Consider the following 15,754-nt stretch of genomic DNA (forward strand, 5'->3'; position numbering starts at 1 on the left):
CTGCATAATAAACTCACATTTTCACTGGTATCTGCATATTTCATGAGTAACGTCAACACTTCTGAACACTTCCCGGCTTCCCGCCATAAACAATTCTGGCGGAAATGCAGAATAGCCGTAGCAAAGATGAACAGTAGTTACATGCGCAAAGTACTTCGTCCATGGAGGTAAGAATCCATGACTTCGTCACTCGCATGAATCAGTGAATTTTATACAGGGAACACTTGTGTGTACGTACGATTATATACCTCTTTGGTTCTCGTGTTATACATTTTAGAACACATATACAACGTTACAGCAGGTGTAATCTTTTAAGGAGCTTATATACATTAAGCATATACTCTCAAGGAAATTGGAAAAATACACTGACTTCACAGTGCTTTGCAAATATAGATGTAGAACTGTTGTATGCCATATAAAGAATACAAATTTCAGCCCTTTCTCAATGAAGGAGGAATAATGAGGCTAATGGAATGCATGTTAGCGGTAAATCCAAATAAAGTGCACTATTAAAGTTATGCACCTATTACGATTTTTACCACTTTCATCTATAAAAATATTGTGCTCAGTCCTACCTACAGTTCCCGTTGCCCTTTATTTAATGCACGCTTGACAAAGTCCATTTATTTTATCACCATCAAGCAACTACAACAGTAGCACTAATGTCATGCAGTCCGAAGTCTTCGATAAGTGGTACCATTTGCAAATACGTCCAGTGCAGTTCACTGGCTTTTGGTTCTCTTTATTGTGATAATGTTAATATATGCAATTGCTTTTGTTTGTATACTTTCCACTGACGAGTAACTTCATGTGACAATGTTTTTTTTTCGAATTTATGCACAATTAATGTTGAATCATTACTTCTCTCAAAGTTATACACTTTCATCAGGTATCCTTTTGTTTCTTGAACAAGTTGCTGTCATTTAGAGTGATTTGGCGTCAAACAGCTCACAGCAGATGACTGTTATTGCAGATTGTTGGCGCTATCGATAATGGGAGCAGGAGAAAGAAACTGAATAGTTGACAACACATATCCTCTGCTCCCCTCCCCTCCTGCTGAGTAGCTGTTCAACAGAAAAACCAAGCATTCCTAAAACCGGATGTGTCACACACGCCTTCAACATACTCTACACCTAAAAAGCCTATGTCCAACCAATCATATCCTTGCCAATGTTAGCATATAGGATGACGAGGGTGTTGCGGTGCTGGACACACATTGGTAGGAATGCACGTCAAACCCTCTTCCGCTTCAAATCGTCTTCTGACAATCCAAATTTAGATTTCCCAAGGTTCCTCTAAACTGAGCAAGACTAATTCCAGACAGAATTCTATGTAAAGGACACGTGGATTTCTTTTCCCACTCTCATCCTGTTTGAATTTGATCTCTGTCTCTACTAATTTAATCGTTTACAGAATTTTATATCTTAATCTTTCTTCTCTTATCAGTATCAGCTATATTTCCATCGAAATGATAGTATTCAATCCTTATCGGAAACTCTAAACCCTCTGACTTGATTTCTGTTTTCAGCTTCCTTTCTAGTCCTGTGTTCATCTCAAGTCCATGAAATTTTGGTCTGTCCTCTCCAACGTTATACAATCATGTACCACCAATACCTTCCTTAAATGCAACACAGAAATATGTGATTATTTCAACTCTTATCGCTAGTCTTGAAACTCGACAATGCATCTGTGGACAAAACAGCAATTCCACATCAAGACACCTTCTAAAAACTCTTCCACTCACAGTTTAACTAATGGATCTGAACAGATGGATTTGAGTTTAGGATGTTCGAAATTTGTGTCATTAGCGTATTAATACAATAAGAGTAATAGTTTTCTTCATTTGAGGATCACTTTTAAGAAGATAATGGACTTCTCACAGTGTTACAGCAGTTCATACCCCTGCATAACTAATAAATAAATTAGCATGAGATAAGAAATGCTCCTGTCATGATGCATTACTGCGTCAGACATGCTGATACCGCAAGATGTTCTTACCAAATTGTTGCATTAGGAGGGCTATCTTAACCAATTTGTAAAGAGAAGACCCAATGTGACTGCAAGTTACCTAATTCACCATCTAGAAGTTTGCTTTACCTGTGTCTTATAAAGGAGTCTTGATTTCTCAGTTGGCCTTCTTCTCCACTGGTCATGGCTCCACATATGCATACAACGAACTTTAAATAATTGAATGGATAGTGAGAAAAACTCAACGTTTCTTTAGCAAAACTTTCGAAATAATCGAATGACATGTTGCTTTTTAATAGAAAAAGTCAAGGAGAAAAACAGTCAGTCTAATGGCAATACTTGAATGGAAATTCAAGGATTCTTGTCATCTTGTATTGAGAACTATTTCAAATTTACACAGACATCTCCACGTGAATATAATGGCAGTGTGAAGTTGCTCAATTGCACATTTGCATACAAATGTTTTCCAATCCACTTTTAACTTGATAAGGAAGCAGGGAGTTGGGGTCTAAAACAATTATTCACAGAGTCAATTGATTGTGTGCATAACACAAGGGCAAATTGCTTTTATAGAGACCTCGAGTACAAACAGCATATTTAGTGTAATGTAATGACTGAAGATTAACATAAGAATTATTAACAGGATAAACCTACTAAAAATTGAACTGCTGCAGCAAAATCTTTTTTTAAAAAACAGTTTCTAATCTTTAACTTCCATAACATAGTTTCTGATAATCAAAGACAGAGAATGTTGAGACAAGAATCTTTAAAAGCAATAAATCCAAAATTATTACTTTTATAAAATATAATACAAGCATCTTGATTTATCCCCTTTATCAAACAAACATAATAATGGAACTCACTAGTCTTTCGACCCAGGTTACAAGCCTGTAGATGAACGCCCTTTTCATAAATACAGAAATCTATAATGAATACAAAATGATGCTTCCCTTCTGTTCAGCAGCTCAAAACCCCTGCCACTATATTGTCCATAAATTCAGCAGCACAGAACGTATATATAGCGTATTTTCCATCTACAGAAGCAACATTACATCTCCCCACTTTTGCTTGAAACTTCGTAAATTGTGTTACGTCCTCCTGATGTCACATCAGTTTCAATAATCAGTGCCCACTCAAGGAGTAGCTAGCCTTGCATCACAGATCACGGGAAAAGCTATAAAACTTTGTGTAAGACTTCCTCTCTCTAAACCTGTAATATGCCAAAGTTGTTTTTCCATGCTTTTTTGTCACCCGATAGATGTTTATCAGCTTATTATACATTTCTTAGTATGGCCCAAACTCTTGCCAGGCAGAGTTCCATCGTCCAGAACAAGTGCTTTCAGCTTGATTGTCCAAAGTGGATATGTGCAATAAACTGCGCAATGGACTGGGTGCCAGTATGATGCTAACCGAGGCCATTTTCCCCAAGACAAAGCAAGGCTAGCTTATATCTGTCGATTTCCCGCACCCCTCCCTCCCACTAGCAGTTCTACAAAGGCCGCACTCCCTCATCCCAAAGGGAGTCAACTTTGGTACCGCACTGTTGCAACTCTCCTGTCCCGTACCCTTAGTGCATCTCAATGCTGAAGCTCCCTCATAAAAGCCATTGAAACAGCCAGTAGCATGTTAAATTAGAAAATGTTAAAAAGAAGAGATGACATCAGTGCATACAACCACTGTATTAATCCATATCAAAATTTATATTATCAGACCCCATCTAAGTCAGCTCGTTTACGGTCAAATTATTTATCAATGATGAATGAAAGAGACCAGCCACACAGCTTGCTGCTTTTCAAGGCTTCTTGCATGAGACCACGGAAACATTTTCCTGCTGAGCAAGCCATTTGTTTTCGTCCGCTATGCAAGAGATGCCATGGCACAATTATAGGAGCTGAACTTTACAGATGTATTTGCGAGTTTTACTTAAAAAAAATACTGTAGCTGCACTCTGGAGACATTTTTACTACTTTATTGAAGAAAGCACCGCAGCTCCTAATGATATGTCGATATTCTAAAACTGTGTGATCGTTTAACCACAGATTCAGTTTATGCATACTTCTTCGCTGCCAAACATCTCTGGCACTTTGTGTATCTGCGGCCCCATGTGCAGTGACGCTGTCCACGGATGTAAAAAGACAGAACGAATGCAGTAGCTTTAGTTTGGTAATTCAGTGAGAAGATGACGTAAGGTATATGGCCAAAATATAGGACACGCTCTAAATCACAGTCGTCCAACATTTTGGCTTACCTGGGCGACACCGGAAGAAAAAAAATTTGGGCGCTGAGGACGGAAAAAGGAGGTAGGGAGAGAGAGAGAGAGAGAGAGAGAGAGAGAGAGAGAGAGAGAGAGAGAGAGAGAGGGAGGGATGTCCCAATGAGAGAATAGCGACGTGTGACAGAGTTCCAAATTCAAAATATTCAATTTATCATCACTTTTCATAAATGGAATTTTGTGGATTTTATATATTTCTTACCGAAAGGTTAATACAGGGCTATTACAAATGATTGAAGCGATTTCATAAATTCACTGTAGTTCCATTCATTGACATATGGTCACGACACACTACAGACACGTAGAAAAACTCATAAAGTTTTGTTCGGCTGAAGCCGCACTTCAGGTTTCTGCCGCCAGAGCGCTCGAGAGCGCAGTGAGACAAAATGGCGACAGGAGCCGAGAAAGCATATGTCGTGCTTGAAATGCACTCACATCAGTCAGTCATAACAGTGCAACGACACTTCAGGACGAAGTTCAACAAAGATCCACCAACTGCTAACTCCATTCGGCGATGGTATGCGCAGTTTAAAGCTTCTGGATGCCTCTGTAAGGGGAAATCAACGGGTCGGCCTGCAGTGAGCGAAGAAACGGTTGAACGTGTGCGGGCAAGTTTCACGCGTAGCCGCGGAAGTCGACGAATAAAGCAAGCAGGGAGCTAAACGTACCACAGCCGACGGTTTGGAAAATCTTACGGAAAAGGCTAAAGCAGAAGCATTTCTTAAACAGGAGATTGGAAAACCGATGGATCGGTCGTGGTGGAGATCATGATCAACAATTCATGTCATGGCCTCCACGCTCTCCCGACTTAACCACATGCGATTTCTTTCTGTGGGGTTATGTGAAAGATTCAGTGTTTAAACCTCCTCTACCAAGAAACGTGCCAGAACTGCGAGCTCGCATTAACGATGCTTTCAAACTCATTGATGGGGACATGCTGCGCCGAGTGTGGGAGGAACTTGATTATCGGCTTGATGTCTGCCGAATCACTGAAGGGGCACATATCGAACATTTGTGAATGCCTAAAAAAACTTTTTGAGTTTTTGTATGTGTGTGCAAAGCATTGTGAAAATATCTCAAATAATAAAGTTATTGTAGAGCTGTGAAATCGCTTCAATCATTTGTAATAACCCTGTAGATGCTCACTTCTTGAGCTGCACTGATACTTAGTGGGCTACATGCGGCCCATGGTCTGCGGGTTGGCCATCCCTGTTCTAAATGTAATGGATCATTCATTAAGCCTAGAAAACATGGAGATTAATGAAACTTCCTGGCAGATTAAAACTGTGTGCCGGACCGAGACTCGAACTCAGGAACTTTGCCTTTCGCGGGCAAGTCCTCTACCTACTGAGCTATCCAAGCACGACTCACAACGTTCGCAGGAGAGCTTCTGGAAAGTTTGGAAGGTAGGAGACGAGGTACTGGCAGAAGTAAAGCCGTGAGGAGGGGCGTGAGTCGTGCTTGGGTAGCTCAGTTGGTAGAGCACTTGCCCGCGAAAGGCAAAGGTCCCGAGTTCGAGTCTCGGTCCGGCACACAGTTTTAATCTGCCAGGAAGTTTCATATCAGCGCACACTCCGCTGCAGAGTGAAAATCTCATTATGGAGATTAATGTCAGTGAGTACGTTATGTTAGTAGTATGTGCATTTCTGAGAAGTAAATGAACACCATAGCTCCAGCCTTTTACATTATTAGATTTTTTTTTCAAAACAGCATTGTACTCTAGGACAAATGATGACGCACTTTTAAGCAACCTGACCTTGTATTCAGGAGTGGCGGCTCTAATCTGGTGGCTTCAGCATCTTAGGACCATCGCGAACTAGAAATCGAGAGTCGTCTTTCGATTCACTTTCCAACGTTCATCAGTACATTCTCAGCCCAAATGAGCTTCTTGGTTTCTCTGATCAAGCAAAAAGGCACTGTGAGTGATATGTAGGCTGGCTGAGTTAAATGTCATTAACTCCAATATGTGATCAGCTGCGGAAAAATGCTCCTGTCGGACACCCAAAATGGTGAAAAGTTCATTAAAACACTCTGACAGAAAATGTGGTTCATTCCTCATTCCGCCTTCCTGGCAAAAAACTTTGACCATGTGGACATATTCGCGCTCTTTTAACAAAGAGCATTCTAAATCCTTTTACCCAGTCCCTCTTTGTAGTTAAGCCTTCATACTCAGCATCTCCCTCTCTTTGCCACAGTCTACATACATCGACTGAAAAAAATAGCAACACCAAAAAATAATTAATTTAGAGTAATGAAATTTCGGGAATACATATGTCTAGGTAACATATGTAAGTGATTAACATTATTTATCACAGGTTAATGTAAGTGCGAGATAAGCCATTGCAAATGTGGAATGCTGGTACATTAATAAGTGGTGTAACCGACAGAATGTTGAATACAAACATGCAAACATGCATGCATTGGGTTGTACCGGTGCTGTATGTGAGTTTGTGGGGTGATGTCCCATGCCTGGTGCACTTGGTTGGTCGATACAGGGACGGTTAATGCTGTTTATGGATGACGCTGAAGTTGCAAACGTGCGTTAATTTGTTATACAGGTGCTGTATGGTAGTTTGCAGAGTGGAGTTCCGTGCCTATTGCATTTGGCCGGTCAATACAGGGATGGATAATGCTGTTTATGGATGACGCTGGAGTTATCATCTGATGATGTTCCGTATGTGCTCGATTGGAGACAGATCTGGTGATCGAGCAGGTCACATATCAATACTCTGTAGAGCATCTTGGGTTACAACAGCGGTATGTAGGCGAGCGTTATCCAGTTGGAAAACACTCCCTGGAATGCTGTTCATGAATGGCAGTGCAACAGGTAGAATCACCAGATTGACGTACAGATTTGCAGTCAGGGTTTGTGGGATAACAAGGAGAGTGCTCCTGCTGTCATACGAAATAGGACCTCAGACCATAACTCCAGGTGTTGCTCCAGTGTATCTAAGCCGCAGACAGGTTGGTTGCAGGCGCTCAACTAGTCTCTTTCTAATCAACACACGAACGTCACTGGCATCGAGGCAGAACCAGCTTTCATCAGAAAACACAACAGATCTACTCTACCCTCAAATGAGCTCTCGCTTGACACCACTGAAGCAAATGGCGATGATTTGCGGCCAGTGGAATGCACGCTACAGGGCATCTGGCTCGGAACTGTCCTTGAAATAACCGATTTGTAACAGTTCGTTCTGTCACTGTGGTACCAACGGCTGCTCAGATTCCTGCTGCACATGTAGTATGATGCGCCAGAGCCCTAGGCCGAACACTATGTTCGTCCCTCTCGGTAATGCCAAGTGGCCGCCCGGCGACCAGTCTTCCTGCGACCGTATATTCTCGTGACCACTTCTGCCAGTAATCGTGTACAGTGGCTACATTCCTGCCAAGTCTTTGTGCAATATCGCAGAAGGAACATCCAGCTTCTCGTAGCCCTATTACACAAACTCGTTCAAACTCAGTGCAGTGTTGACAATGGCGCCTTTGTCTCCTTAAAGGCATTCTTGACTAACATCATCTCACCATGTCCAATCTCAGAGGTAACTAACGCTCACGACCGTTACAGTGTGCATTTAAAACAACCTGATTTGCATCCTTATAGTGGCGTTACTAGCGCCACTCTTATGAGAATGACTTGAAATTTAAATACACATAATCTCTGAGATATAGAAACACGAGTGCCAACTTTCGTTAGTGTTACACAACTCCTTCTCGGCGCTGCGATTTTTTTTTTCCGTCAGTGTATGTCTCTTTCCCATTGTCTCCTTTTTCTCCAATTGTTTTACAGCAAATCCCACTGCCACTGTGCCCACTCTCACTTACACTGTCTCGTTATGTCTTTCTTTTCCCACTGACACTGTCTGCACCATACCTTGGCAGCTCAAAAATTCTGGGCAGTCCAACATACAGGGTGTACATAAAGTCCGGGAACACTTCCAATTATTTATTGCACAAGAACCAAACATTGTACAGATATCATAAATACGTCATTTTGAAGAGAAACCCTGAAAGTTTTTTTTTTCCGTGTATACCGCCACAGCGTAGTTTGGTAATTTGCCGATAGTCAGCGCTAGTCGCAAACATGGCAGTCATGCTACAGAAGGGGACAGCTGTTTCAAGAAATGGCCTCCCCCATCATCAGATCTCACTCCGTGTGACTTTTTTCTGTGCGGACACATTAAAGATTTGGTATATATACTGCCTCTACCACGTGATGTAGCAGAGCTCTGGGAGAGAACACGGGAAGCGACTGCCACAGTCGACGATGCCGTGCTGGGAAGGGTATGGCAAGAATTCGATTACCGTATTGACATCTGCCGTGTCATGCATGGTTCGCATATCGAATGCTTGAAGAAAAAAAAAAACTTTCAGAGTTTCTCTTCAAAATGCATTATGTATGACATCAGTACAATGTTTAGTTATTGTGCAATAATTATTTGAAAGTGTTCCCAGACTTCATGTACACCCTGTATTTTTCTTTTTTCCTATATTCACGTGTTCAAATTTCTGAACAAAGTGCGCCCTCCCTTATACGTAGGTTGGAACTTAAATAGTGGCAACAGTGTTGTGGAGACACTGTGCAATGGAATCAACTATTGTCGCTGATAGCACATGTTGTTGACATACCTACCTTACCTCCGAGCAAATGCACCCGTCCGTCCCACGTCACCGGCGTGGGCACAATCGAGGGAAACACAGTCACTTGTGAGCGAGCGGTCTAACGTAATGGTGTCACTATGTTTTCGAAACAGGAAGAACGGAGTTGGATCATGATTGAATGAGCCAGAGGTCGTACAGCACGACAGTGTCATGAAAGTCTTCAAGAGGCGTGCGGGGAATCGGCATTGCCCTACAGAACAGTAGCACGTTGGGTAAAACCCTTCAACGAAGGTCGGCAAACTGGCAGACATGCATCGGGCAGGTCGTCCTAGCGTCTCTGAAGAAGAACTGGATGCTGTTGCCGCGTTAGTGGACGGTGATCGACGCCGTACGATTCATGAGCTCGCCCACGAAACCAGATTAGCGTATACGACTGTGCTTCGCATCCTGAAGGAACGCCTGGGCATGCGAAAAATTGCATCACGATGGGTTTCGCATGACTTGACGAAAATGCAGAAATGGATGCGTTATGACGCTGCTCAAACGCACTTGGAGCGCTATGAGCGCGAAAGAGAGGCTTTCTTACGCCGTATCGTAACACTGGATGAGAAATGGGCCACATCGTACGAGCCAAAACTGAAACGCCAATCCAACAAATGGCGTCATTATGGGTCGCCGCGAAAAGTGCATCACAGCCCCACTATAGTGAAACTTACGGTGATTCTCGTGTACGACTGTTATGGTGTTATCCTAATGCATTACATTCCTCCACGGCAGACCGTCAATGCACAGTATTACTGTTCGTTTTTGGAGCACAATCGGCTACCAGCTTTGCGAAAGAAGCGGCAACACTTTTTGCGCAACCTAACCATCATTTTGCACGACAATGCGCGGGCTGCTCTGTTCGTTCGATGGGACTGGGAAGTACTGTTCAAATGGTTCAAATGGCTCTGAGCACTATGGGACTTAACATCTGAGGTCATCAGTCCCCTAGAACTTAGAACTACTTAAACCTAACTAACCTAAGGACATCACACAATCCATGCCCGAGGCAGGATTCGAACCTGCGATCGTGCGGTTCCAGACTGAAGCGCCTAGAACCACTCGGCCGTACTGTACCATCCACCACACTCCCCGGACTTAAGCCCTTGCGGCTTTGATTTGATTCCGAAACTGAAGGAACCACTTCGTGGCATTCGCTTCAGAACAGTTCCAGAGATTCAACAGGCAGTAGACCGCTCCATTAGCACCATCAACAGAACAGGCTCTGCTAACGGTATACTACACCTCCCACATCGTTGGCAACGGATTCTACACAATGCTGGCGACTACTTTGAAGGACAGTAACAGGTGCAAACATGTAACTCTTTTCTAACGGTTGTGAATAAATAGTTGCCACTATTTAAGTTCCATATGAAGATGGCATCTGTTCTTTCAGACATATCCGAAAGAACAGTTGCCATCTTCATAACGTTTAAGGCTAATCGGCTGATGATCTTCTTCAGTGCGGATGCACACGATTTGCCTGAACTCTTACGGGACTCGGTGGATTGTCTGCCGCGAGTAATGGGTATAATGGCAGGGGCACTACGAATGTAGTGTGTGGACTATTAAGTTGAAAATATTGGTCTCACAGGGAGCGTGCCGGCGATAAATCCCTGCAGTCGCACTATCCTCTGTGCCCTTGGTGGCTCAGATGAATAGAGCGTCTGCCATGTAAGCAGGAGATCCCGCGTTCGAGTCCTGGTCAGGGCACATGTTTTCAACTGTCCCCGTTGATGTATATCAACGCCTGTCAGCAGCTAATGGTATTGATTTAATTGTAGTTTCATTTAAGTTCCAATCCTCGTACATATGTGTTCAAGTTCGCTGGTCTGGGAAGGTTCATACCCTAGGCCTATGTATGGTTTCAACTCATATATATTTTACATTTCCACTGTCTCCTCTCTCTTTTCCTCCCACTGCTTCTATCTTCATCCACTTCTATTTCTCTCTTACTGCACTGCCTCCCACTGACCATCAATAGCCCCTCTTTCTTCAGCTACGACTGCGATTATCTTCATCCATCTCTCTTTCTCTTTCATTGCAACTTTTTTCTTCCATCATCGCTGATTCCTATTTCTTTCTCTTCCACTGACAATGCCTCCTCTCTCTTCCACCGTCACTGTCTGTCTGCTACTCTCTTTCAACGCAAAAAAGGGCGAATATGTTTGCATGCCAAAATTTTTTGGTGAGTAAGGGCGAAATGAGGACTGATGCAGCTTTTCTGTAAGAATCTATCAAAGAGGAATGTATTCGCCTCTTTGGTGTTCCGACAGGAACATTTTTCCGCTGATTCGCTTGTTTTCCCTGCTATGGCAGGGTGTGCTCCTTACATACAGCGAATTCTATAGGACAGTAAAATTTTGAGAGTTTATCTATATATTTCGACACATTTATATACTTTGACATATATGAACAACAAAGATGTACGCATAATACAGGGTGTATCAAAAAGAATCACCCGATTTAAAAAAAATCATGTTATTTGAAATATGTGCGTGAACAACATACTGTTGGAAAGAGCAAACTCTCGAGTTTTACGTGGTTCCAGCTAGGTAGCAGTAGTGTGCACCCACATCAGTTCTAGTAAAAATGGTGTCGGGACAGCAGAAAGCGTTTTGTGTTCTACGTTCTGCGCAATGTGGGTTAGTAATAACTGTTCAGCGTCACTTTCGTACCAGGTATGGTGCGGATCGTCCTACAACACAGAGCATTAGACGATGGCATGAACAATTCAGAGAAACGGGTTGTTCGTGTAAAGGCAAATCGACAGGCCGTCCCCGAGTGTCTGTCACAGACATCGAACGCATCGGCCATAGTTTCACAAGGACTCCGCAGAAATCCTTTCGCCGTGCAGCTCGGCACGTCAACATGCCATTAATGTCCATCTGGCGTGTGTTGCGTCGACGTTTACACATGAAACCATACAAAATTCAGCTACTACAAGCTCTTCGTAAAGGTGACAAACAACAACGTGTCGATTTCTGTAATTTCGTTCTTGGCAAGATGGAGGAAGATAGTTTTCTTCCACGCTTAGTGCTTGGTGACGAGGCAACATTCCATTTAAAAGGAAAGGTGAACCATCATAATGTGAGAATAAGGGGTACAGTACGACAACATGAAGTTGTAAAACATGAGAGGAACTCTCCAAAATTTAATGTGTTTTGTGTAGTTTCATGGAAGGTGTATGGTCCATTTTTCTTTGCCAAGAACACTGTTAAAGAAAGCACATACCTCGATATGCTTGAGAACTTTCTTTTCCCACAGTTGGAGACTGATTCGAACGACTTCATTTACCAACAGGATGGGACACCGCCACACTGGCATCTGGAAGTGCGGGAATGTTTAAATCAAAGGGTTACTGAACAATGGATCCCTCGAATTGGACAAAATGATTCAGCCTTACATTACTGGCATCCAAGGTCACTGGACCTGACTGGATGTGATTATTTCTTGTGAGAACTTTTAAAATACTCTGTTTATGTGTCTCCGTTACCAACAACAATGAATGAACTTGGATATCGCATTACAGCAGCTGTGAAGCTGTAACTCAGACATTCTCACCGTAGTGTGGGAACAATTTGAATACCTCATTGATATATACTGTGCATCTCAAGGAGGGGGGGGGGGAGCATATTGAACATCTATGAAAAGATATGAAAAAAACTTTTTGAGTTTCCCGTTCATCAAAAAAGAAAATTCGTTGCATATGTTTATTAGATTTAGAAGTATAGACGTGCCATATCGGATGATTCTTTTTGATACACCCAGTACTACAAGAGCTACAGCGGGAGTTGAAATGATCTGATCGGCTTTGAATTAGAAGATTTGTGTAAACTTTCACTATACCTGATTCCGCGCATGTTACCATTATTTTTCCTGTTGTGATGACGATAGGCGCAGAGATCTCTATAGGACAGCGGTAAGTTGGGTGATGATTGACTGTGTTAAAATGTAACACAATGCGACGAAATATGTTGCATTCCCTAACGAAACTGATGGACTTCGTATTGTAAATAATATTGGACTGCAGCTTCTGGAAGAGAGGACGCAAATACGCACCTGATAACACGCGGAAGGAGAGCGCAATCGTCACATCACCAAACTTGCACTTCCCAGGGGAATTCGTAAGCTGAACCATTAAATATGCTAATGGGAATAATAAATTATCTATAAGAAATAAATTCAATGAACATCGAATTATTTAGCTCATCAGAAAATTTATTATTCTCAGTTTACTTAAAGTTACAAATACTTCTTCCTTGCATGCATCTAGACAGCAGAAGGAGAAGAAATCAGGTGAAGTGCAAGATCTCTTAGTGAGCCTTCCTTGCGTTTTTACAAAAGAAGATCGAAAATACTCCATCGACTTTAGCGTATCGAGTCCAGAGATATGCTTTTTCATAACATTATTTCTGCGAGCGATATTCCGAGCCTCAGGCGAACCCTCTTCAAAAGATTCCGCCTTGCCAGCCCAATCAGTGACTTTACGAACACGTCTCCATTTCCTTTTCCTGCGCTCACCCTGCTTCTGAAGAGGCGATGCCACCCAGGTGGTGCTCAGTCCACGTTCTTCGGAGTCGTATTGGGCCATTGCCTCGCCTGGAGTAACAACAGACTCGTGTGACCGACTTACAAGGAGACGTCATAGCAAGGGTGATCCACGAAAACTCAGCATAAGGGGGTGAATAGGTGTTCTTTGGACAAAAGCCATATATGGGCTACGCTAACACTGCAGCAGTACCAGGCTAGGCTTCTGAAAGGAGAAAATACTACACTATAACATCACAGCCACGGCGATGAACCTGCTGATAAAACGGAAAAACTGGAGCAGTGGTATTGGTTGCTTAACAGCCACTCCTGGTGTCTCGATTCTACTATGCCTGGAGAAAAAAGCTGAGATGGCTGCTCAGTGCGGCTATGTGCACACTCGGTCACGGAGTAATCGCCACCTACCGTAATTACCTGTCGCCAGTGCCCGCACATCTTAGTCAGCTCATGTCACAAGCCTTGTATGTGCCATGTCTGGTGGGGTCAATGTCACATGTATTTTATTTTAAACTTTTAAGACAAAGCCCTACAGCATTGGGTTGCTGCCTTCAGTTATCATTTTAACTGTTGATATTTGTGGGTGACATGCACATTGTACTAGGCAAAATGCCTTATGGCTTCAGCATCCGTTTATGTCAATATATGATTTTATGAGTCAATTTTCCTTCTGAAGAAGACAAATTTATGTTTGTCGAAGTCATGGTAAAGGTTTAATAGACCTTCAATTCTACAACTGGTCGGATGTTACTTCCCAACTGTATCGAGTTTCTATGTGCATCACTGATGAGTGTAGCCAAGTTTAAAATTTTCACCGTTGTGAATGGGAAGCTATCAAACCAACAAGACAGCGTATGTGGACCAACACGAATAGAAAACGTAATTTTTAATAGATATTTCAATAGATATGACACATTTTTCTACTGCAACAGAATATCGTTCCAATATATACAAATTCATATCACAGTTTTTCTATTCATGGAAGTAATATAGTGTATTCTCCTTTATACAGAAAATCACCTCAGAATGGTGAAAGGCAGAATCTAGTCGTGGCCAATAAAATAAACACACCAAAAATGAAAAATGCGACCTAATTTTAATAACTTAATTGCTGTGGAACCCGCTACGAAGGAAAAAAAATCTACTGATTTCAGATAGTCAATATTCAGTCAGACGCTACGATTGGAAGACTACGACAGGTGTTACTAAGAAATGGATCACCAAGCTGCCACCGACAGACACTGCCTCCATTAGCTGCAGGCCTGGTGTCTGTTCTAAGTCCGAATGCCCCTGACATGGTGCCTAAAAACTGGCGGGCCATCTGCTGACTTGCTTCGTTCTCCTATTGGCTGCCTATCTTGGGAGACCATGGTTCGTTCCTCGGCCACCTAGCCACCGAACCGCCATCGCCTCTGCAGGCACTCTGTTGCTGTTCGCCACTTCCTGTGCGGGCATACATCGCCACTATGAGCTGCCGCCGTCTGTCCTGGGGTCCACAGTTTGATTCCGCACCCTCCAGTGTGTCTCACACTAGTTGGCGCGGCCGCCTATGCTCCATATTGTCCTGCTTAAGGGATTGTGTCAGCACCACTTTGCGGGGGTGCTGACCAAGCTGCCCGCTGCCCAGGGCGACACAGCCAATGGCCGTGACAAGAGGCTGTTTGCTAACCTTGTAAAACAATGTTTTGGAATTTATAGGAATCTTGTAGGATTTTAAGGGATAAGATTGCATTTACTTATAAGTTTCATAATTAGTTTTAAAATTAATATATTATTTTGATGAAGAAGAGCTGCTATAGTACACTGAAGAGCCAAAGAAAGTGGCACATCTCCCCAATATCGTGTAGGGCCCCCGCGAACACGTGGAAGTGCCGCACCATGACTTGGCATGGAATCGACTAATGCCTGAAGTAGTGCTGGAGGGAACTGACACCACGAATCCTGCAGGGCTGTCCATAAATTCGTAAGAGTATGAGGGGGTGGAGATCTCTTCTGAAAAGCACGTTGCAAGCCATCCCAGATATGCTCAATAATGTCCTTGTCTGGGGAGTTTGGTGGCCAGCGGAAGTGTTTAAACTCAGAAGAGTGTGCCTGGAGCCATTCTGTGGCAATTATGGACGTGTGGGGTGTCACATTGTCCTGCTGCAATTGCCCAAGTCCGTCAGAATGCACAATGGACTTGAATGGATCCAGGTGATGGGATTACGTACGCGTCAGCTGTGAGTCGTATCTAGACATATCAGGATCCCATATCACTCCAATTGCACACGCCCAACACCATTACAGAGCCTCCACCAGCTTGAACAGTTCCCTGCGGACACCCAG

The 15,754-nt window shown here is 42.9% G+C and overlaps 1 protein-coding gene across 2 annotated transcripts in view; it reads right to left on the reverse strand.

Annotated features, from left to right (window-relative positions):
• LOC126458314 (chromosome transmission fidelity protein 8 homolog) overlaps positions 1-15,754 on the reverse strand; it is a 175,271-nt gene that overhangs the window by 48,128 nt on the left and 111,389 nt on the right. Inside the window, exon 1 of one of the 2 annotated variants that reach the window (XM_050095265.1) lies at positions 18-172. The exons of the other annotated variant lie outside the window; for it this stretch is intronic. Coding sequence (XP_049951222.1) covers positions 18-37 — 20 coding nt within the window. The 5' untranslated portion in view covers positions 38-172. Of the gene's footprint in view, positions 1-17; positions 173-15,754 lie in introns of those variants that run through there. 2 annotated transcript variants of the gene reach the window in all.

Source organism: Schistocerca serialis, chromosome 2, assembly GCF_023864345.2.
Source record: "Schistocerca serialis cubense isolate TAMUIC-IGC-003099 chromosome 2, iqSchSeri2.2, whole genome shotgun sequence".
Classification (NCBI taxonomy): domain Eukaryota; kingdom Metazoa; phylum Arthropoda; class Insecta; order Orthoptera; family Acrididae; genus Schistocerca; species Schistocerca serialis.